This window comes from Puccinia triticina, chromosome 14A (assembly GCF_026914185.1).
Source record: "Puccinia triticina chromosome 14A, complete sequence".
Taxonomy (NCBI): domain Eukaryota; kingdom Fungi; phylum Basidiomycota; class Pucciniomycetes; order Pucciniales; family Pucciniaceae; genus Puccinia; species Puccinia triticina.
In genome coordinates this window covers 2,914,811-2,937,994 of record NC_070571.1, presented here as the reverse complement: position 1 = coordinate 2,937,994, position 23,184 = coordinate 2,914,811, and the positions used below count along the sequence as shown (strand labels likewise).

Here is a 23,184-nt window from a genome sequence, read left to right as displayed (position 1 = left end):
ACAATCTCTCTGATCCTTCAAATGGAGAATTTTTCCTCAATAATCTTAACACTGAAATGTCTAGAAATGGCCCTTTGTTTCTAGAAGAAAAATTACAAGTCCTGTTCTCTAAATTTCTCTCTGAATTATCTGGTACTGTTGAAACCATTCCTGGTACTCTTCTTGAATCTTGTGTCAGCAATTTTAAAGATGTCCTGAATCATTCCATTCTTAATCTGTTTAAAAATGAATTCATTCCCTTTTTGCTTGATCAAATCCTGAACAACTTCAGATTTTGGAGGGAAAATGAGCAACAATCTTTCATCCATTGGTAATCAGATCAATGACCTTCATGCCAATCAGCACAACAGATTTGAACAATCTAAGAGGAGATTCAGTGACATATCTTCTGTAGTAAACTCTGTGAGCTCAAAGCTGGATTCCTTGATAATACCAGATGACAGAGACCAACCCCCTCATCTCTTATACAATAATCCCTTTCAGAATGTCCACCATGAGCAACAACAGGAACACAGAGCCCCTCCTCCTGCTCCTACTCCTGAACCCCAGAGACCATCAAGAGATAACTTCCCCAAGCCTGCAAGCAATACTCCTGATGCAAATGCTCAAGAAGAATTCCCCTACATTGATCATGGAGCAGTAGACTTTGAAATTAGGAAGGAATTGTGGAAAGGTATCCCTAAGAATGGAGACTGGGAGAAATTCTCTGGAGAATTGCCTTACAATCATGAACTTTGGATTAAAAACACTGATATCCTGGTCAGAGACTACTTGATGCTAGATAACATGATAATCAGTAGATTAACAATCTTGTTGACTGACACTGCAAGGAATTGGTACCTAGGCATCAGAGACCAGTATGGAAACAAATCTTGGGCTTGGGGGAAGAATGCCATCAGAAACAAGTTTGGCACTGAGAACTGGAAATGGAAAATGCAACAAGAGTTTGAGAATGATCACTTTGCCTATGATGGGAGGAAAATCCATAAATGGTTTGGTAATCAGAGAGAAAGACTGAAAGCTTATCAACCTGAACTCAGCCAGTATCTTATTTGTGAGAAAATCTTAAAGCAATGCCCTCCAAACCTTGAGCATGCTATCAAAAGCAGATAGAAAAGAGATGCTACTGAAATGAGTTTTGAGGATATGTTTATAATTGCTGAAGAAGTCATAGACAGAGAAGGAACAAGCGTGTGACAAACATTTATAACACTCCTAACAGATCCCAATGGAGGAACAATCCTGCCCCTGAGAAAACTGATAAGCCAACTGACTCCTCTACCAAAAGGAATCCTGTCTCTGCCGCTGAGAAAGAAAAACTTGTATGTCGTTTCTGCAAACAAACTGGCCACTTCTCCGGGGAATGCCCTAAGAAGAAGAACAGAATCAATAATGTAGGAATGGATGATGATGATGATCCCAAGAGTGACAATGGAGAAGATCAAGGTGAACCACATAAGTCTGAATCAGAACTGGATGAAGAGGAAGAGAATCATAGAACCAATCACATGATACTTGCCATGGACAATGGAAATGGTGCCAACTATGATCCATTAGTTGATTTTGATTCTGGAGCACATGCAGTGGAGTGTGAGATAAACCAAGACTTCTCCATTGCTGAAATTCAAGCTGAAACTTATCAACCTCAGACCTGGGACAAATCCTGCCAGTCTTCCCACATAGAGGATGCTAGACTGATGAAATGTAAACCTGATAGAGGAAAAGCTCATCTTACTGGAAAAGCAAATCTCACTACTGTCCTCATTGAATCCAGAGAACACTCATGTCTTCTTGATAGTGGAGCTTCTTGTTCAATCATCAGCAACAAATTGCTGGATTCTATAATACCAGAATGGGAAAACAAGCTCATGCCAATCAACCATGCTAAATTTCACAGCTACGTAGTGACAAATTACAGCCAATGGGCATAATAGAAATGGCTTTGATTTTTCCTCACACTAAAGGTTCCTTTGGAATTCTAGCAGAATTTGTAGTTATGAAAAATGCAAGAATAAACTATCTTATCCTTGGAAATGATTACATGTCTCTTTATGGCTTTGATATCAAAAACAGCAAAGAGAGATTCTTTACCATTGGAAATGAGAACAAGAGGAAGAAATTCAGTTTTAAGTCTCATCATCTGGAGAGAATGAGTCCGTCCACTGAAATCTCTGCTGTAAAGAAGTCCCATCCTCAAATGCAGAAATTTATTGTAGAAGAACTCTGTGAAGCCGAGTTCAGTGATAAGTTAACTATTGAGCAACAAGAGAAGCTGTTTGAAGTCCTCTACAATAACAACCTTGCCTTCTCTAACACCAACCAGCCCCTTGGTGCTATTAATGGTCATGAAGTTCATCTCAAGTTGACAACTGAGAGACCCTATCCTCCTCTCCTCAGAAGACCTCCTTATCCTGCCAGCCCCAAAAGTAGAGAAGCTCTTGAGCAACATATTGAAGAGCTAGCAAACCTGAATGTTCTAAGGAAATTTGGTCAGAATGAAGTAGTTGAGATCACTACTCCTGTAATCATTGCCTGGCATAATGGAAAGTCCAGAATGGTAGGAGACTTCAGAGCTTTGAATTCCTACACTACTTCAGACAGATATCCCATTCCCAAGATCAGTGAGACCCTGAACAACCTGGCCAAAGCTAAGTATCTGACTAGTATGGATGTACTCAAAGGTTTTCACCAGAATTTCATTGCAGAAGATTCTAGACATCTACTCAGGATTATTATGCACAAAGGAATCTATGAATACCTCAGAATGCCCTTTGGGATCAAGAATGTCCCCTCTCATTTCCAGAGAATGATGGACATTGAGTTCAGAAAGGAAATTGATGAGAAGTGGGTCATTATCTACATTGATGATATCATCATTATGTCCGACACTTGGGAGGAACACCTCAATAGGATAGACAGGATCCTAAAAGTTGTCATTAACATGAACATGAAAATCTCCTTGAAGAAGTGTAACTTTGGATTTGATCAGATCAAAGCTCTGGGCTATCTTGTCTCTGGCATTGCCATAGGAATAGATCAGAATAAAGTAGCTGCTGTCCTCCAAAAGCCTGTGCCTAGTAGCAGGAAAGAAATGCAATCATTTCTTGGTTTTGCTGGTTACTACAGACAACACATTGAGAATTTTGCAGAGATAGCAAAACCTCTAACTGAACTGACAAGGATTGATGTCATGTATGAGATGACTCATCATAGAATAGTAGCCTACAACTTGTTAAAAGAGAAACTGACCACAGCTCCATTGCTACTTTTTCCTGACTGGGCCCATCCCTTCACACTATATGTAGATGCTAGCATGACTGGTCTAGGTTCTGCTTTACATCAAGTCCAATTCATTGATGGGGTGAGAAAAGAAGGACCCATTGTTTTCATATGCAGACAACTGAAGGACAGTGAAACAAGATATGGTGCTAGCCAACTTGAATGCTTATGTCTGGTTTGGGCCCTGGAAAAACTCCATTACTACTTGGATGGCAGTGTCTTTCACGTTGTAACAGATTGCACAGCTTTGAGATCACTGCTAAACATGAAGACTCCCAACAGACATATGCTCAGGTGGCAGATTGCTATTCAGGAATACAGAGGCAATATGACCATAATCCACAGAGATGGGAACATCCACAAGAATGCTGATGGACTTAGCAGATGGGCCTTACCAAATGATCCTGGACCATTCCTTGTGAAAGCTTTACATGGGAAGAATGCTGTAGAAGTGATTCTGACTGAAGAGTTGAGCAGGAAACATCCCACATTTCCTGTCAGCTTGGTGAAACCATACAAAGACCCCAATCCAGATAAGTTCCCCTTGAGACAGAAAGTCAAAGTTGTCATTCCCTCCATGGATAAGACCCCTCAGAGTAAATTCATACAGAAGATTCTCAGAGACAAAAGATTGAGGGTGGAGAACAGAGATGTCATGATGTACTTAGCTAGATACAAAGGCTTGAGTGCTGATCATGATGAATGGCTCCTTGAGAAGGACATTCCAGACTCTGCTGTCCTTCTTAGGAAATTCAGAAGTGAGAAGAGGTCTACCCCTGTGGTTTAATTTCTTACAGAAATCCAACCCTTTTGGTGGTAGGGAATGTCAGCCTTAGAGTCATCACAGCTGACCTAAAAGCTGCCTGTTCTACCTTTGTTACACATGAATTACTTTATATCTTTTTCATCTTAAGAGATAACCTTGTTTTGACTTTACATTTTGTTTCCTCATGCAATTTTAACCCTAGTTACAACTTATCAATTCCTTGTAACTATACTCCTTCCTTGAGTTATTGAGTTGTGGCGTGCATGCGCAGTTGTGACGTGTCAGCGCTACCAGGCGCGCCAAACCACATGTACATATGTAAATTACATAAGCAAACTGTGAAAAGTTTTGTAGTCAGGATCCCCCTTGACTGAGGCGGATCTACAGACTTCAGCACACCAGAAAACACACCCCAGATAACCCCAGGATCACCACCAAAGAGTTTACAACACTCCCAGTATACCTACCGTCACAGGCGTCTAGGATATTGACAGTAAGTAACCTCTTTCACTGAACCTTGTTTATCTCAGAGGTACAACTCTGTGTCTTGCTTGATCTGCTCTTTTCTGCTGGCCTTTGCCTTCTTTTGATCACAGGGCTGTCCCTCCATATCTGTTGGCCTTTGCCTCATTCTTGATCACAGGGCTGTCCCTTCTTATCTGCTGGCCTTTGCCTCAAATCTAGGTTACAGGGCTGTCTCTCAGGTTTCCCTTTAAGAACCTTGACTATCCAGAAGGAAGCTAAAAAATTGTGGCTGGATTAAACTTATCCAATCCAGAGACCCTCCACATTTATTTAGTGAGAGGAGGCTGTAGCACTTTCTAGCACAGCTTAGCAGCACTCTTCTGAAGAGTAGCATTGCCAGTGGACGTGCATTCCCACTAGAACAACCTAGTATATCTCCTTATCCTGATCCTGTCCTGTTTCTCTTTTCTCTTTCTCTATCTCTCTCATAGTTGTTTTTTCTTTATCCAAAGAAATCCAACTATTTCCCCCCTTCTTTCTTGTGTCCTGTAGTCACTATAGAGACTCAGGCTCACAGACATGTATGCCCATGATGGGGAATCTATCATCATCTTTGTCTTCTGGGTCATAAGCAGGGTTACTTGGATCATTTGGCAAAGCCCATCTGCTAAGTCCATCAGCATTCTTGTGGATGTTCCCATCTCTGTGGATTATGGTCATATTGCCTCTGTATTCCTGAATAGCAATCTGCCACCTGAGCATATGTCTGTTGGGAGTCTTCATGTTTAGCAGTGATCTCAAAGCTGTGCAATCTGTTACAACGTGAAAGACACTGCCATCCAAGTAGTAATGGAGTTTTTCCAGGGCCCAAACCAGACATAAGCATTCAAGTTGGCTAGCATCATATCTTGTTTCACTGTCCTTCAGTTGTCTGGATATGAAAACAATAGGCCCTTCTTTTCTCACTCCATCAATGACTTGGACTTGATGTAAAGCAGCACCTAGACCAGTCATGCTGGCATCTACATATAGTGTGAAGGGATGGGCCCAGTCTGGAAACAGTAGCAAGGGAGCTGTGGTCAGTTTTTCTTTCAACAAGTTGTATGCCACTATCCTATGATTAGGGTGTTCAAAGTTGACTTGCATAAAATCATAACACCATAAAATCATAAAATTCGAAGCTGAAAAAAATATGTTGCACCCAAGCACTCAAATTAGAGCAACATTTCTAGAATGGTACATATGAAATCATCACTTGAAAGTTTTATAATTTTATGATTTTATGCATTGAAAATTTTATGATTTCAACTTTGAACACCCTTGATGAGTCATCTCATATATGACATCTATCCTGGTGAGCTCAGTAAGAGGTTTTGCTATCTCAGCAAACTTCTCAATGTGTTGTCTTTAGTAACCAGAAAAACCAAGAAATGATTGCATTTCTTTCCTACTACTAGGCACAGGCTTTTGGAGGACAGCAGCTACTTTGTTCTGATCTATTCCTATAGCAATTCCAGAAACAAGATGGCCTAGAGCTTCGATCTGGTCAAATCCAAAGTTACACTTCTTCAGGGAGATCTTCATGTTCATGTTGATGACAACTTTGAGTATCCTGTCTATCCTAGTGAGGTGTTCTTCCCAAGTGTTAGACATAATGATGATATCATCAATGTGGATAATGACCCAATTCTCATCAATCTCTTTTCTGAAATCAATTTCCATCATCCTCTGGAAATGAGAGGGCGCATTCTTTATTCCAAAGGGCATCCTCAGATATTCATAGATTCCTTTGTGCATAATGATTCTGAGCAGGTGTCTTGAGTCCTCTGCTATGACATTCTGATGAAAGCCTTTGAGTACATCCATGCTAGTCAGGAATTTAGCTTTTGCCAGATTGTTCAGAGTCTCACTGATCTTTGGAATGGGATATCTGTCTGAAGCAGTGTAGGAGTTTAGAGCTCTGAAATCTCCTACCATTCTGGACTTCCCATTATGCCAGGCAATGATAACAGGAGTGGTGATCTCAACTACTTCATTATGGCCAACTTTCCTTAGAACATTCAGGTTCACTAGCTCTTCAATATGTTGTTCAAGAGCTTCTCCGCTTTTGGGGCTGGCAGGATAAGGAGGTCTTCTAAGAAGAGGAGGATAAGGTCTTTCAGTAGTCAACTTGAGATGAACTTCATGACCTTTAATGGCACCAAGGGGCTGGTTGGTGTTGGAGAAGGCAAGTTTGTTATTATAGAGCACTTCAAACAGCTTCTCTTTCTGCTCAATAGTTAACTTATCACTGAACTTGGCTTCACAGAGTTCTTCTACTATAAATTGCTGCAGTTGAGGATGGGACTTCTTTACAGCAGAAATTGCATTGGAAGGACTCATTTTCTCCAGATGATGAGATTTAAATCTGAATTTCTTCCTCTTGTTCTCATTTCCTATTGTCAAGAATCTCTCTTTGCTGTTTGTAATATCAAAACCCTAAAAAGACATGTAATCATTCCCAAGGATAAGATAGTTTATTCTTGCATTTTTCATAACTACAAATTCTGCTAGAATTCTAATGGAACCTTTAGTGTGAGGAAAAATCAAAGCCATTTCTATTATGCCCATTGGCTTTAATTTGTCACTACAGCTGTGAAATTTAGCATGATTGATTGGCATGAGTTTGTTTTCCCATTCTGGTATTATAGAATCTAGCAATTTGTTGCTGATGATTGAACAAGAAGCTCCACTATCAAGAAGACATGAGTGTTCTCTGGATTCAATGAGGACAGTAGTGAGATTTGCTTTTCCAGTAAGATGAGCTTTTCCTCTATCATGTTTACATTTCATGAGTCTGGCATCCTCTATATGAGAAAACTGACAGGATTTGTCCCAGGTCTGTGGTTGATGGGTTTCAGCTTGGATTTCAGCAATGGAGAAGTCTTGGTTTATCTCACATTCCACAGCATGAGCTCCAAAATCAAAATCAACCAATGGATCAAAGTTGCCACCATTTCCATTGTCCATGGCAAGGATCATGTGGTTGGTCCTATGGTTCTCTTCTTCTTCATCTAGTTCAGATTCAGACTTTTGCTGCTCACCTTGATCTTCTCCATTATCACTCTTGGCATCATCATCATCATCCATTCCTACATTGTTTATCCTGTTCTTCTTCTTAGGGCATTCCCTGGAGAAGTGGCCAGTTTGTTTGCAGAAATGACATATAAGTTTGTCCTTGTCAGGGGCAGAGCCAGGATTTCTTTTTGAGGAGGACTCAGTTGGCTTATCAGCCTTCTCAGGAGTAGGATTATTTCTCCATTGGGATCTGTTTGGGGCATTATAACTGTTTGTCATAGGCTTGCTCCTTTTCATGACTCTGTCTATGACTTCTTCAGCAATTATAACCATGTCCTCAAAGCTCATTTCAGTAGCTTCTCTCTTGTATCTGCTTTTAACAGCATGTTCAAGATTTGGAGGGCATTGCTTCAGGATCTTTTCACAAATGAGATACTCACTCAGCTCAGGTTGATAAGCTTTCAGTCTTTCTCTCTGAGTACCAAACCATTTATGAATTCTTCTTCCATCATAAGCAAAGTGATTTCTTCCAAACTCCTGTTGCATTTTCCATTTCCAGTTCTCAGTACCAAACTTATTTCTGATGGCATTCTTCCACCAAGCCCAAGAGTTGTTCTCACGCTTATCCCTGATTCCAAGGTACCAGTTTCTAGCAGTGTCAGTCAAGATGATTGTCAGTCTACTGATTATCATATGGTCCAACATTCAATAGTCCCTGACAAGTATATCAGTGTTCTTGATCCATAGCTCATGATTGTAAGGCAATTCTCCTGAGAACTTCTCCCAGTCACTGTTTTTTGGTATCCCTTTCCACAGCTCTTCCCTCATATCAAAGTCAATTGGTCCATGATCAATGTAAGGGAATTCATCATTGGAAAATGAACTGTTATGATTATTGGCTGGTTTAGAGGAGTTGGGTTTCTCTGATTGGTGAGAGTCTGGTTGAGGGGTATTGTCCATGGCAGGGGGTGGTCTGTGAGAAGCAAAATGAGCAGGATCTCTCAAATTTTCCTGGTGATGTTGGCCTTCACTCTGGGCATTGAGTACTGGATTATTATAGTTGAGATGAGGAGGGCAGTCTCTGTCAGCAGGTCCAATCAATTGCTCTAACTTGGTGTTGGTGCTATTTACTACAGAAGAAATGTCACAGATTCTTCTTTTGGTCTGCTCAAACCTATTGTGACCATTAGTTTGAAGGTCACACATTTGATTTTCTAAAGAGGAAAGTTTGTGATACATTTTATCTTCCATCTCATCCAAATTCTTACCAAGTGAGTCCATGTTAGAATGGCATTGGGTTTCATTGACTAGAATGAGGTCTTGCCCTCCTTCTAGTTTCTCCTGAACACCTTCTAGCTTTTCTTCAAGGAGTTTCTTCAATTGTTCAAATTCACTGGAATTCACATTAGGTCTCTCTTTGGCACAGTCTCTTATTTGATTCAGGAATTGTTCAAGCAAGTGGGGCATAAATTCCTCTCTAAATATCAATGATGGAAACATTTAGTACTTCTTTGAAGTTTTGGACACAAGATTCTAAAAGAGTTCCAGGGATTGTCTCTACAGTGCCAGAGAGTTCAGAAAGAAATTTAGAGAACAATGAATGTAATTTTTCTTCTAACAAAATAGGGCCATTGTTAGACAAATCATTGTTAAGATTACTAAGAAAAATTTCTCTGCTGGATTGACTAGAAAGATTATCAAGATCTAAGGTTAAACCCATGGGAGAGGCTGAACTTATTGGTGAAAACCTCTGCCTCTCCCTCTCCCTCTGCTGCGGCCTCTCCCGTTGGATCTGGTCAACCTCATCAAAAACTCCCCGACGTTGATAATCCTGTGGGTATTTGCCATGGGCGGGTTCCAGTTCCTCCCGGATCCTCTCAAGCCGTGAAAATGGGACTGATGTTGGTAATTTTCGCGCTGACCTCCCCACTGTTGATAGTGGGGTTGAGGTTGATGGTAAGGCGCGTTGGGGCGTTGGTAGGGATGATGGCGCGGCGCTTGGGTCCCATCTATCTGTTTAGAAGCTGGTGGGAGCCTCGCCATTTGCTGCTGTTGCGGCGGGGGTGGCGGCGGCATTTGATGAGCCTGATGGTCGTAGGGGGGCGGCATTGGCGCTTGTGGTGCGTAAGGGGGGGTAGGACCCTGGTAGCCGATCTCTGGCGCTTGGTGTCGCGAACCTGGAGGCTCTGGAGTCGGCGTAGCTACTAGAGGTTGGTGGCCTTGGTGTGGTGCTAGAGCTAGGCTCGTGTTGGGCTGCGCGGTTGTTATCGGCGGTGCTCTGCGCTCGGCGTCTAAAGTTTGCCGGTATAACGTCCTCTCCAGGGCGTTGAGGTCCTCTCTGGGGATCCAGTCCTGGCTGAGACGGATGGCTTCGTCCCTCCCAACTATGTCTTCCATCATCTCTTGGGTCGTAGCGGCCTGAGAGAGGAGGCGCCTCAAAGCTCTTGTGTTCTGTGCCTCTCGAGCTCGGATGTGCAATTCGTACTGCTCGTTGAGGAGGTTGACTAGATTCAGGATTTCCTGATCCTCCGGCGTAAGCTCCATTGGCCCGGAGGAATCTTGAGGAGCCTGGTTCTGAGCTGGGGGAACCAGGGATAGATCTGGCGGCGCTCCCGGTCATAAACCCTCTGGGTTGGCAGGCTGGGGGGAGGGATGAGCTATGGCTGGAATCATCTGCTCCCTCTCCACGGGTCGCGGTACAGGCGTTGACCTGTTCAAAGCTAGTGCCAGGGACGTTTCCCTTGGATTGTACAGAGCTGGGGGAATGCCCGTGTCCGGCGGCAAAGGTTCCTCTTGAGGGAACGCAAGAAAATCCTTGTCCAACGGCGGTAAGGCTGACTCTAGTCCGCCGAAGTCGTTCCTCTGCGGCTGGGCTGAGTTGGTAGCGGAGTCATTGCTCTGCTGAGAGGTCCCTTCCATTTCTAAGATGGGGGGGCATTTTATTCACGAGTTATATTTAGTTTTTGTTTTGTTTTTGTCTTTTTATATAATTTGTTTTTCAGAAATAAAGAAATAAAGAAAAAGAAATACCTGAAACTTTGGTTTTTGCGGAAAGTCTGTGGCTTTTACGCGTAGTAGAAGAGACTTTCTTCTTCTTCTCTTTAGCTTTAGTCTTCGCGGGAGGTTCAGATGTCCAGTCGGCTATATTAACAGCTGCTGTGACTTTTGGATATGTAGTCGTGGCAATGGGCGTCCACGAAGTACTACTGATAAGATTTCTGTTTTGCGGAGTAGCAATAATCCTATTTTTGTAATCTTCTTCTTCTTTGCTGTCCTGCGCTGTTGAGAATTTTTTTATGGTCAATTGCGGCAATTTTAGTTCGGAAGGCAAGGAATCTTTTGAGCTTACTCCAATTTTTGATATCTCCTCTTGATCGGAAGGTATAGAGGAGTCAATGGAGGATAAGTCCGACGAAGGGATAAAAAGGTCCGCGGAAGAGTCGCAATTCTGCACTTTCACAGGTAGAGGGGACGTAAATTTTTTTTTTCAAGGGTTCAGTTAGGGATTTAATCAATATAGAACCAATTTGGGAAAGTTTTGAGAGAATTTTAGCGTTAGTAGTATATGGGGATATAGAATTTTACAAAGTGCATTTTACAGGGTACGTGGCCCTGTAAATTGAATGGAGTGTAAAAATACACATAGGGGGGGGTTATGTGTAGTTTTACAAAATACGACCCAAATTTCCCCCATTGCAAAAGGTTCCATTGTAAAAAGAACACTGTTAAACTAAACCTCCAGGTCTCCAAGTGCAAATTTACAGGCCCCCAAATTCACAAGGTCCCAATTTGTAAAACATCTTCAGTGTGAAACTCTATTCCCACCTCTGCAGCTGCAATTTCACACACACCATGCAAAAATCACCTTGCAAAATTCAATTTTTAGCAACACAAAATATATTTTTGCAAGCTGCAATAACTATTTACAATGGGGGATGGCAAGCGCAAATGAATAGAAAGAGATAAAACTTTAAGAAAAATTGAACCACCAGTTGTTAATTCTTGGCAAATCTCTTGCTTCGTCTCTTTTGTGTTGCACCTTCAAGATGTGAATTTGGGATTTCAGCTGGATCTTTGAGCTTGTTGGATGATGTGTCCGGAACAAGCTGTGAGAGCCTCAGTTTCAGGGTGGTTGGTCCACGAGCCGAATGCGCAGGAAACTTGTTGTTGGGTTTGGAAGTCGAGATCGCTGCCATCTTGGAAGCAGACAAAGTTTCAGATTTGTTCTTCATGTCTTTGAAGCTCGAAGAATTGGAGTCCGATGGTTCATCTCCGCTTGACTCCGATGATTCGTCTCCGCTTGAGTCCAATGATTTGTCTCCACTTGACTCTGACGATTGGTCTCCACTATCATTTTTTTGATCCAGGTTGTCAGTTGACTCTTCATCAGAGTCGCTAGCACCCAAGTCGTCAAAATCAGTAACAAAGTTGCCCTCATCAAGAACAGTTGCCGCTTTAGCCGATGGAGGATGATGTTGTGAATTGATCATGCTGGCTAAATGGACAAAGGGTATATCCCCTTCGGCGTTTGGGTGGTCCTTGCTGATCTTCGCAATTGAATCGTTGAGAAACTCTTGCTCAGAAGTGGTCCAGGCACGCGTGTAAAACAGCCAACTTGTGAAGGGATGACACCCTCCAATGGATGAGATGTCGGTGTTCACAAGTCGGGCATATCCGTCGTTTTGCCGGTCATCGTGCAACCATACACCTGTGGTGCTGCCACGTCCGCTCCGTACAACTTTACACCAATAGTGGGAGCCGTTCCAGTATCCCCGAGAGAAAAGTGTGAACTTCACACCAGAAATGGAGATCTGGTGCGGCCAATCCATTGCACCCATGTATTGCTCACGCTCAATTGGGTCGGAGGGCTGAGTAACTTCCATGAAGAAGTACAGGTGCTGAGGAGGAAGATCGTCTTTGAATGCAAGACGAGAGGTCTCCTGGACGTACTCAGCAGTCAAGCTCGAGCCATTGGGCTGTTCTGTGGATATTTTTATGTCAGGGGATTGGCTCTTGACCTTCTTTGGGCGGCCTCTGGCCTTGGGCTTTGGCTCAGTTGATGCATTGATTGAATCACATTGACATACAAGTCCAGGAGTTTTGGAGATACCGGTGGTTGTCCACAAGTTGAGAAGGCATGTAACATCAGAAGGAGTGATTCCGTTCTCAAGGAAATTCTTTAGTTCGATCTTGATGGGTGTTAACGATCGGATTTGAGCAGCCAGACAAGGTTGAGCAGATTTGCAAACAAAGCTCCAATTCTCAACGACTTCAAACAAGCCGGTGAGCGCCTTGGTTGGATTGTTCTTCGGATCCAAGAGCAGCTCGAGGAAGAAATCACAGGAAGCAAAGGCACCCGGCACAAACCTTGCTTGGTGCCTCTCATTGCAGATATTGAACAACTTGGTCTGTGCGTTGGTCAAGACCGTTCGGATCCGTCCGATCTTGGTTAGATTGAAGGTCGTCCGGGATCCGAAATGCATTACCAGATGGTAAAAAAGGGTTGCCCCTTTGCCTTTACTGTTCCAATGCCACAAGGGGTTATACAAGGCAAAGAGTGATTCCAAAGCAGCCGACATCCAGCATTGATTCTTCAGATGTTCCTTGGGTGAAGCGGTGTATGATGGGTAAGTCGACCACTCGCTTCGGTCAACATTGAGTGAATTTTTTGGGCGGCCAGCATTCTTCTTCTTGGTGGAAGGTTCAGGACCGTCCAAAAGCCCAGCTGTAGTATCAGGTGGTCGGCCGTCGTTGATGAATTTGTGTTTGGTTGGCTTGGCCCAGCCCATTGAATGCGAGATGTTGACTTGCATCTTCGTCTGAGATCCATACTCCACCGATACACCACACATGACCGCGTTAAACTCCTCCTCCAGCACAGAGATGAACCCAAATAGCTCGACCATTCCCACCATAAGACATTTCTTCCCCGAGCTTCAAGAAAAAGGCGATCAAATCAGCAATGAGAAGGAAAAAAGTACGATAAACAGTCTTGCCTGACCTTATCATGTAGTAAACCCAATGCATGCTTTCGATTGCGTTGGTCGTATCCGGGAGTCCGTCCTCGCCATCAGGATGATCATCTAACATCGTTCGGCGAGATGGGAAAAGCATCGATTGGATGTCCGACATAGTCCACCAGTCGAGCCAGCGCTTCGTCTTTGGAAATAGGCGGCATAACTTGTCAATCTTTTCCTCGTGAGTAAGACCACCTTCTTCGATTGGATCAAGGAGAGCCATGCACTTTTTCTGGAAGTCGGCCTAAGAGAAAATATTCAGATCAGATGTTGCAAGAGACAATCAATAAACATGGAACTCACATCTTGATCAGCCAAGAGGATTGAGCGATTGCGCTTAACCCTTGTCACCTGAGCCCGAAAATGCTGGTGACATCCTTTGATCATTTTAGCCGCTCTCATTGGGTCTGTACATGCAAAAACGTCCATGTACGCGGCCTTGAAACCTTCTGTTTGCGCAAGGGAAAAGTCAACCACCTGTCTAACCATCAGATTGCGCTCCGCCGGTGTGATATCAGTCCGAACAAACTGCCTCAAGAGGGCCGAGAAGTGCAGCTTGTAGTAATTAATGCTCAGGCCTCGAATCCAAGAAAGCTGGACAGGGATCCACCTTGCTATTTGCTCGCAGAACATCGAGGTGGTAAGCAAATAGCCGTTCTCGAAAAATCGATATGTAACATCAGAGATCAGGCCACCCTGGTACACTTCGTTGTTTTCATCTCGGGCCAATAGTCGTTCGGCCATCCATTTGGTCTGGAACGTGAAATGTTCGGAGTCTGTCTGAAAGCCTGAGGAGATAACAAGCAGTCCGCGCCTGAGGTAATTCAAGTTTCAGTTAGCAGAACCAGTTAGATCAAAGTAACTCAGGCGTACGCATTCCATTGGAATAAGTCGATCAAGAACTTGTCTCCAACACCCGCGCCTAGCTTGTCGGGGACAATATTGAGCTCTCGTAGCATAAGCCGGCGGTAGTAACGCAAACGATCGGCATTAACAAGTGAACCGTGAATTTCTGTCACACTCGCAATGGGATCATCAAGGGTACTTGGTTGACCCATCTGGACAACAAATCAAATTAACCATCTTGTACAAAAAATTGATGAATGAGTAAGACCAACCCTCAATTTTAAGGCACCAGCCGATGGGTTCTTCACAATCTCAGCTTTGAGATCAGCGCGCGCGAGCGGGTCAGGCTTTTTGGATTCGGGCCAGGGGTGATCATGTAGGCCTCGGTGTCGGAGCAAAGCCCAGCCGGAGGGGACGTGGAAGTTGAATCGGAGTGCTGTTCCCTCACAAGCCACCCAGAGAACTTTCCCAGGACATTGGCCAGCAGCTCCTGGACATCTTGGCACACTAGCAGTATTCACAGGCATAAATGAATGATCAGAAAGGGTTTCGCGGAAACTTCAAAGCTCTGGAAGACTCACCGCTCGAGGTACTCTTGGATGCCTCCTCTTCCGGTCGGGGGGGATCCAACCCACTGACAGGTGTCCATGTCGCAAACCAGAGCACCGAGGCAATACACCCGCTGGATTTTCCAGATGCCTTTACTGCGCTTCTCCACTCCGGTGGTTTTGGTAAATCCCACCGACCCAAAGTTGACCACAGTCTCGTTGGCTGCCTTGACGAAGATGGTTGCACCATTTGGATATATGGGATAGTTCTCTCGGTCCAGTGTGCATCCGTGATCAATGAAAGTAGGGAAGGACTCAAAGTCAATAGGCAACTCCCACTTCACAGTAATATTGGGTGGGTCTGGTGCTGGGGGGTTTGATGGAGGGGAAGACATTAGGAATGGATTGTCAAAAAAAGAGGAGGGATAGTCGACGGAATGGCGAGTTGTGGTTCTCCACCAAGCAAGTGGAGGGGGGAATGTCTTTGAGGGGAGGAGGCCGAGAACCTGTCTTGAGACTGGCTGAAGGACGAATGCATCTCTGCCGATGGTCTCCTCATCTAGATACACACGGTATGATGCCAAACACGTGATAGGAGGATATGTACTTTGCCAATTGGGAAATACCGTGCTTGTATTTTTGTATTACACAAGATGATACTGTACTATTGCAAGCTCTGTAACCGAATATCTGGCTGTACAATAGTAAAAATCAACATAGCCTTCCCCAATCCGGAAAATTGAGTGGTGCAGCGGCCTGCGCTGTAAAAATGGTGCTGTAAATGTATATTTCACCGCTTGAGGGTGGCTTTATACACTGCACGTTTTGCATGGCCTGTCTTTGCGAGGGGGGAAATCTGGTCGACAATTTGTAAAATTACACATAACCCCCCGTAAAATACATTTTTACGCCGCACTGCTTTTACAGGGCCTTGTACCCCGTAAAATGCACTTTGTAAAATTCACTTACCCCGTAGTATATGTAGAAGGAATTTTTCGTGATTTTTTTTTTTTTTTTTTTTTTTGAATTTTTATGAATTTTTTGTTTGATTTAAACAGGATGATCAGTCCTTGGCTTTTAAGAGGTCTAGAAGTATGAAAAAGGGAGGATATTTCCCAATGAGGCCCCCAATTGTGAGACTGTGTCTCTTGTGTGACAACAGGACACAAGAAAAAAAAGGGAGGAATCTGGTTGGATTTCTTGGGATAAAGAAATACAAACAGAGAGAGAAGAAAGAAAGAGAGAAAGAGAGAAGATCAGGCCTAGACTTTAAGTCTTTATAAATTGATCTGGGCTATTCTCAACCTGGAAAAGTTGGATGCCAGCTGTGCCAGGCCAAAAAAGAGTGCAACAGCCTCCACTCACAACAAGGAAACGTTGGTGGGATTCAGAAGTAGGGTTACTACTCTGCTCTGGTTTTATAGGTCTTAACCAGAGATAACCTTTTGATCTTTTGAGATTGAAAGAGTATAAGAAATGAAGAAACATTCAAGAGCAACAGAGTTTCACTCTGGATAAGCAAGGTTCAGTGAAAGAGTTTACTTACTGTCAATATCCTAGGCGCCTGTGACGTTAGGTATACTGGGAGCGTGGTAATCTCTTTGGTGGTGATACTGGGTTATCTGGGGTGTGGTTCTGGTGTGCTGAAGTCTGTAGATCCCCCTCAGGCAAGGGGGATCCTGACTTCAAAAATGGAGCACCGTAGATAAGGTTTTGGGGGTTTGCCTTAGTAGGCAATCCGCCAAATCCGCCCCCCGGCTACACAGGGTCTCCCTGAGGAGTACTAATGCGGTGAAGCTTAACGTTGTGAGAACTTCTTTTGGGACGGGTGGCAGTTCTGCGAGGGGGAAATAGCAGTTATAATATTTCAAGTATGTATGAAGCTTTTACAACTGTTACGGGTGGTTTGAAAGACCTGCCCCTCTATAATACTACACAAGAGTTATCACAACAAATTTATTTTTATTGTTGTGGCAAACTAATGATAGAGATAACTATATGTAGCAGTCTCTAATCAAACCTAGATCAAACTTGAATTCAGCGGAAATGTTGAGTGGATACGGGGAAATGGAGTTGGTGTTGGAAATCAGTAGGAACGTAAGATATGTTTTATATGGTTTATATGTTTATTGAGTGAGAGAAGTATGTGCTGAGATATAGAATGTTGCGAAAAAAAAAGACTAATGGAAGATGTGAACTATTCAAAGTGTCTTTTGCCCTCCTCCTTAACCTTCAGTTAAGAGTACAATGGGTTAAGATCACTTTGACTTGTTAAGAGCACAAGTGGTGATGCTTGCTACTTGACTACTTATATATCCTCTGAGGTATGAAAGATGTTGATGGGCAACTTGATTGAGATCACACTAGTAGATTTATGTTGATTTTAGCTTGTAGCTTCTGAGTGAGATGTGTGTTCTGATTAGGATTGCCTGAGTGGCATGCCCCCACTGAGGAGGGAAGACATGCTCCTTATATAGTAAAATGTGAGGGATTTTTGCTGGTGGGGAAGTCAGTTGAGGGATTTATGCTGGTGTGACTTCTCCTGTGAGGGATTTTTGCTGCATGGAAGCTTCCATTGAGGGATTTTTGCTGCATGGAAGCTTCCGTTGAGGGAATTTAGCTAGTGAGCCTTCTGATAAACGTGTGATCCAACATGTGACTGATGATGTCATGCAAACATACAGGGGTACGTGTGTGCACCTGTATAAACTACACCCTAACTATGTACTTGTACCTGATTCTATACTATGTACTACCAAATATAATTCTATAGTATTTAATTGAGTTATGTCACAAACAGTTTAATCCAAATAACTTTTGACTGAGTGGAGCTAGCCTAGTGGTTCAAGTGAGTGACTAGGGTTTAAATGACCTGTAGAATCTAATCATGCAATAATACATCCAAGAATATGCCTCCTTCTCATACAGTGAACCAAGACTTTATGCAATTTGATACTTGAAACAGATTTGGCACACCACAACGTATGTTTCAAAGAGTGTATTCTTCTGGCAGAAAAAATTTGGGGCCGTTTGGAGCACCGTAGATAAGGTTTTGGGGGTTTGCCTTAGTAGGAAATCCGCCAAATCACCCCCCGGCTACACAAGGTGTCCCTGAGGTGTGCTAATGCCGTGAAGCTCAGCATATTTTCTAGACAGTGTATCTAGATTGCTGTAAAATTTTGGGAGCGTTTTGGGACTCCAGTGAGGAGATATAAATATTTCTCTATTTTCTGGGATTTTTTGTAAAATTAAAATCCCAACTCCTGTTTGGGATTGCGGAATTACAATTCCAACTCCCAAAACGCCCCTGGGTCGAAATGCAGTCACAAGGACCCGGGGAAGACGTCCCGACGCGGTCCGCGCGACGTAAACTGCGTTTGGGAGTCGATTTTGTAATTTGAGGGAGTGGATTTCTCAACCCCCTACAAAAAATTAGCACAACGACTCCCAAAAAAAAATTATTTTGGGTCAACTACTCCCAAAAAAAGGGTCTAGGTCAATGTCAAGCGCTGGTCAAAAAATAGTCAGGCCGATGTATGGGATTTGTTTTCCCAAAAGTTGGGAGTCGTTTTTCCAAGACCCTATAATTAAACTACTTTTCTCTATTTTTTACGCCACAAAACCTCTCCAAAGCCTTGGATATCATCCCTAAAGTCCTTAAAACTCTATCATTTCACTTTGCAGCTTGTGTAGCTAGAAGGATTATTGTCCTTGGCATCACGCAGGCTGACAAAATGGTAGAGGTTGGATGGGGAGCGTTCAAGCACATGGAGGACTTGTTGAAGGTGGTGAAGAACTCAAAGATGTTTTTTTTGAAATCCGACGTTTTGTCAATGGGTTTGTTCAAGGAGCGGCTCTTTGAGATTGTTGGGGTGATGGAAGAGGCAACAATCCTTGCTCCGAGAGTGCAACTTCAATGAACATAGCCACTTGGTGATGCGATAAGATGCAAGGAAGGGAGCAAGGTGTGATGAATGGGGATGAGGGGCTGCTGATTCAAGGTGCAGATGATAGGGGGAGGGTAGGTTCACAATTGGATTTTTGGTTGCTGGTGGCCCCATAAAATGTTTCTTGCTGGTGCAAATTTGGGCCATAAAATTACCACCAGAAATTTAAAACTTTGCTGGTCACCCAACAGGGACCAGCCAACAGTGCTTCACGGGGTCTAGTGAATGTTGGGGGGGGGGGGGGGGGGGGGTGGGGGGAGGGGGGGATCAATCATGGGGGCATTCACATATCGGCAATCTTGGTAGCTAGGGCCCTGACGTCGTCCTTGGACGGGCAAACACAGGCCAATTTATCTAAGTCCTCCAACATGGGGGACTCACCGAAGAGTTTGGTGTCCTTCTGGCAAATCAGGCAATGCCACCTACAATACAGAAAAAAGGTCAGATTGACAGTAGATCGCAAGAGCCATCAATACTCCCGCGTTGATGTGATTATTGTTGAGGGTCCTGTTTGCCTGGAGCTGGTGATCTATTGTGTCCCAGTGGGACACGGTCTTGACGTCGGGATCAAAGTGATTCTTGAGCGTGGCAAGTCAGATGTAGGCCCAGCAGGCCTTGAGCATGACGTGGCAATCCTTGCCCAACATTGAATTGATTTCCCTGTTGGTTAGCCAAGGGTTGCCCATGAGCAAGCGCCACATATCTTGGCAGTACACCGCGGGTCAAATTCAACGTCAAGTTGACACCCCTCAGGGCGTCCCTGCGGCCCCGCACGGCCAAAACGCCCCCCCAACGCATTTCTAAGGGCGCCCAGGGGGCCAGCTGTGGCGTCCTGGGAACACCTACTAGGCGAGATCTAATGGCGTCGCCACAACCCCAGCGTCAGAAGGGCGCGATACATGGGCGCTATGGTGGCGCCTCCAGTGGACGCCCATGGGGTGGTTTTCAAAGGTTGCCTTGTAGGCGTCCGGCCGGGGCGCCAGGGAGACCCGCAAAAGGCGCCTCGGAGGGGGTCGTGGGGCGGCCGTTGGGCGGGTAGGCTCTGCCGGGGCGTCATCTTATTAGTCGGGCTTCTACACCAATTTCTGGATGTTGGGAGATCATCGAAGTCTTGATCATCCAGGCGTTGGTCAGGCTGCCTCGCAGATGGCACTCTGGCGTCTGGATTAGTAGGGAGCCCGCGCGAGATTGACCTCATGGCTGCGTGATGGGAGGTGCCCGAAGAGCGCAGCTCCAAGGGCCCCGGTGTCCACGTAGCCACAGGGCCAGGTCCGGTGCTACCTGAGTTGGGTTTCCTATTTCTGTCTATTGGCAAGCTAGTCAGTGACAGGATCAACTAGCGTAGAGCCTGCAGGTAGATTGGATAGGCTTGGGAGTGTCCCAAGACGATGATGACGCCATGAGACCAGCACAAGACATGCAGCAAGGTCTAGAGCCAGGCAAGCAATGCCTGGGCGTCCGTTTCCCGGAGAAACAGAGAGCCTCATAAAGAGGCCGGCAAGCAAGCAAGGCAACAGGAATTCCCCTGTTCCACCTTGTTTCTGCTTCCCGGGAAACACTTTCCTTTTTTGCACCACAGTCATTACTGCAAGATTCCCTTAGCATAAGCACACAAACACTATCTCTTCACTAGGGAACCCGCGGTGTATAACGCCGCTGGGTTCCCTTGAAACTGATAACTGCTGCAGGTACTGAAACAGAGTTTTGAACACTGTAAATTGTAACTGATTATACTGTACCTGTTGCCTGATTTCGTGACCTGTGAGCGAGTGGTAAATAGAGAAGGGGGGAAGCATTGCAAGGGACCAAGTTTTTATAAAAAAAAAACGCCCCTAACCCTAACACCTAACATCTTTATTTGCCAATTTACACTTATAACATGGGAGTCACAATGTATTCATTGTATTAGTGTTGGGTTCCTTTGTTTTTGTGCAATATATTGTTTTAATTGGATGTGATGTTTTTTTTTGTTGCATTTGCTCATCAACAGAAGTTCTACAATGAATTTCAGGGGTAATACAACATTTTGAGACAAACTTTAGGAGGAAAATTCGCCCAGTTTCTTGGTTTCATTCTTGGAATGACTGATTTGTAAAGCTCAAGACTGTGTATGAGATAGGACCGGCAAGTCTGTTTCTTGGTGAAGTTGAAAAGTCAGGACCAAGCATTGGAATCATGCCCACAGGAAAAAAAAACTTACCAAGTCCTCCCATGACGTCTCCTGATCACATCCAGATTCACAACATTAGTAGTTTTTGATTTGGAGGCAGGATCTCCAACAATGCAAATTGATAAGCCGGCGAGATTAGTGACTTGCAAGAGCGCAGCGTATAGCTAACCATGTCCGAAAACGGGTTGGGGCAAGTAGACTGAGACCGCAGATAAGGACTGCCCTTGGGCCTTGTTGATAGTCATTGCAAAAGCCACAGCGACTGGGAATTGATATCTTGAAAAAGATACCCCGTAAACTTGGTTGGCTTTGTGAATGAGCTTCAGTTTAGGAATCACAACCTCTTGTCCAATGCAACACCCGCTGATAATCCAACACCACAAAGCGCCACCTCGGATCCCGAGAATAAGCAGTTGGGTTCTGTTTGAGAGTCCTCTCTTCAGATCAAGATTTTGCAGTAAGATAGCAGGAGTGCCAACTTTGAAGTTTAATTTGGGCCCCGGGAACCAAGGGATTGAGATGGTGTTGAGTACTTCTTCCGGTACCGCTTCATATACCTGTGAGCCGCGCCTCCCACGTACTCACAGGAACAATCATCAGCCTGTCACAGACGCCGGACCGGGCGCCCTCTTAATCCCAGTTCCCCCGCCCCCTCCTAACTCAGCAGGGAAGTACTAAGACTTCCCCTGAGTTAGGTGAGCAAGACCCCTTTTTCATTCCTTCCTTCCCTTTTTCTCTCTCCCCTTTTTGTAGTTAGAGCAGGGAAGTACTAAGCTGACTTCCCCTGAGTTAGACCCTTTGCAAAGCAGATACAGAGGTTCTGGAACTCCCCTCGTGCCCCTCGCCCTTGTCCTCGCCTCGTCAGTAAAGCACTTGTTAGTGAGCGCTTACAATACCATTCTTGTTGCGAGATGGATGCATCTAGGAGGCTGTCAGTCTCAATGGGATGGTAAACAAAAGGTAACTGAAATACTAACTTCAATCCGTACCACTGTCCATGCCATGGATTCACCCTTGCTTGCCAAAAGGGAAAAAGATGGGGTAACAAATGGGAAGATAGCCACTGAACTCGTCGGTAATATGGAAGAGCCCCCCATCAATCGTCCTGAGTACAATATCTTGCGGAGCAATCCCATCTGGATCGTTGTTATCAATGACCATACCAACTTCCAAAGTCCGTGGCGCGTTATAAACTTGTAGATCTTGTCCTGGTCAATTATAATTTCTGAGTATGTATCGGACGTCGTCTTCTGGGTCTGAGTCCCACCCAATCATTCTGAAGAACTGAGCATATGAGTTATTCCTTGATAAGTATTGCTGAATCCTCAGAAGCAATTGGACATTGACGGGTGACCTCGCTTGTCCGGCCCGATATTCAGCTTCACTTAAATCGTTTCCACCAATAACGTAAATCTGAGAGAAAGCTGGTCAAGCGTCTGTCCAAGGGAATACAGTACCCATGTCGTGATAGAGTGCTCCAGTGACCCTGAATGTATATATCCCTCTTTGTCCTTGAACTGAGCGGTCAATCTCGGCGCCACAGGAAGAAAACAACAGCGCATTGTTATAAGCCCTGATCTGACTTTGAAATTCTAACAATACTACAAATAAAAAGATTTGAAGGTGTTTGGTTAATTCACGCTGCTTATTTCCTACTATTTCAGTACAGAAAAAAAGAGCTCACCTTGGTCGAGATCAGTAAGTAATTTGTGCATGAACCAAGGGTATTCGATCTCATTGTATCTGACGGGCATGTTCACCGTCCCTTTCCCACAGCAGCTCGAGTAGCTTACAGTTTCTTTGTGGAGGTCGTTCTTGGTTCGTTCCATTTTCCAGCGGAGGGCTCCAAATGAAGCACATGTATTGTTCAGCTGCCCAAGATCCGCTGGAAAGTGACCGGGGGAGGAATTAACGGCTCGGATCTGGCACTATTTATAAACTTTTGGGTAAGCGTACACGGTGAGCTGATCAGGATCGGGCTAGTGCATCCGATCAAGTTCCTGCTGTCGTCGGAGTGGAGGTACCAGAGTTCTGAGAAAGTTCACCTCGAGTAGATGGGACTGGAGGATATAAATAATAATCCTGCCCT

At 44.4% G+C, this 23,184-nt stretch overlaps 1 protein-coding gene across 1 annotated transcript; it reads right to left on the bottom strand.

Moving 5' to 3' along the window:
* Positions 1–11,562: 11,562 nt before the first annotated feature.
* Positions 11,563–11,799, bottom strand: PtA15_14A285 (uncharacterized protein; the record flags this gene model as incomplete). The annotated part of the gene is made up of 1 exon (XM_053162984.1): positions 11,563–11,799. The coding sequence occupies one exon, from the start codon at positions 11,797–11,799 to the stop codon at positions 11,563–11,565; it is 237 nt and encodes a 78-aa protein (XP_053026956.1).
* Between the last annotated feature and the right edge of the window lie 11,385 nt (positions 11,800–23,184).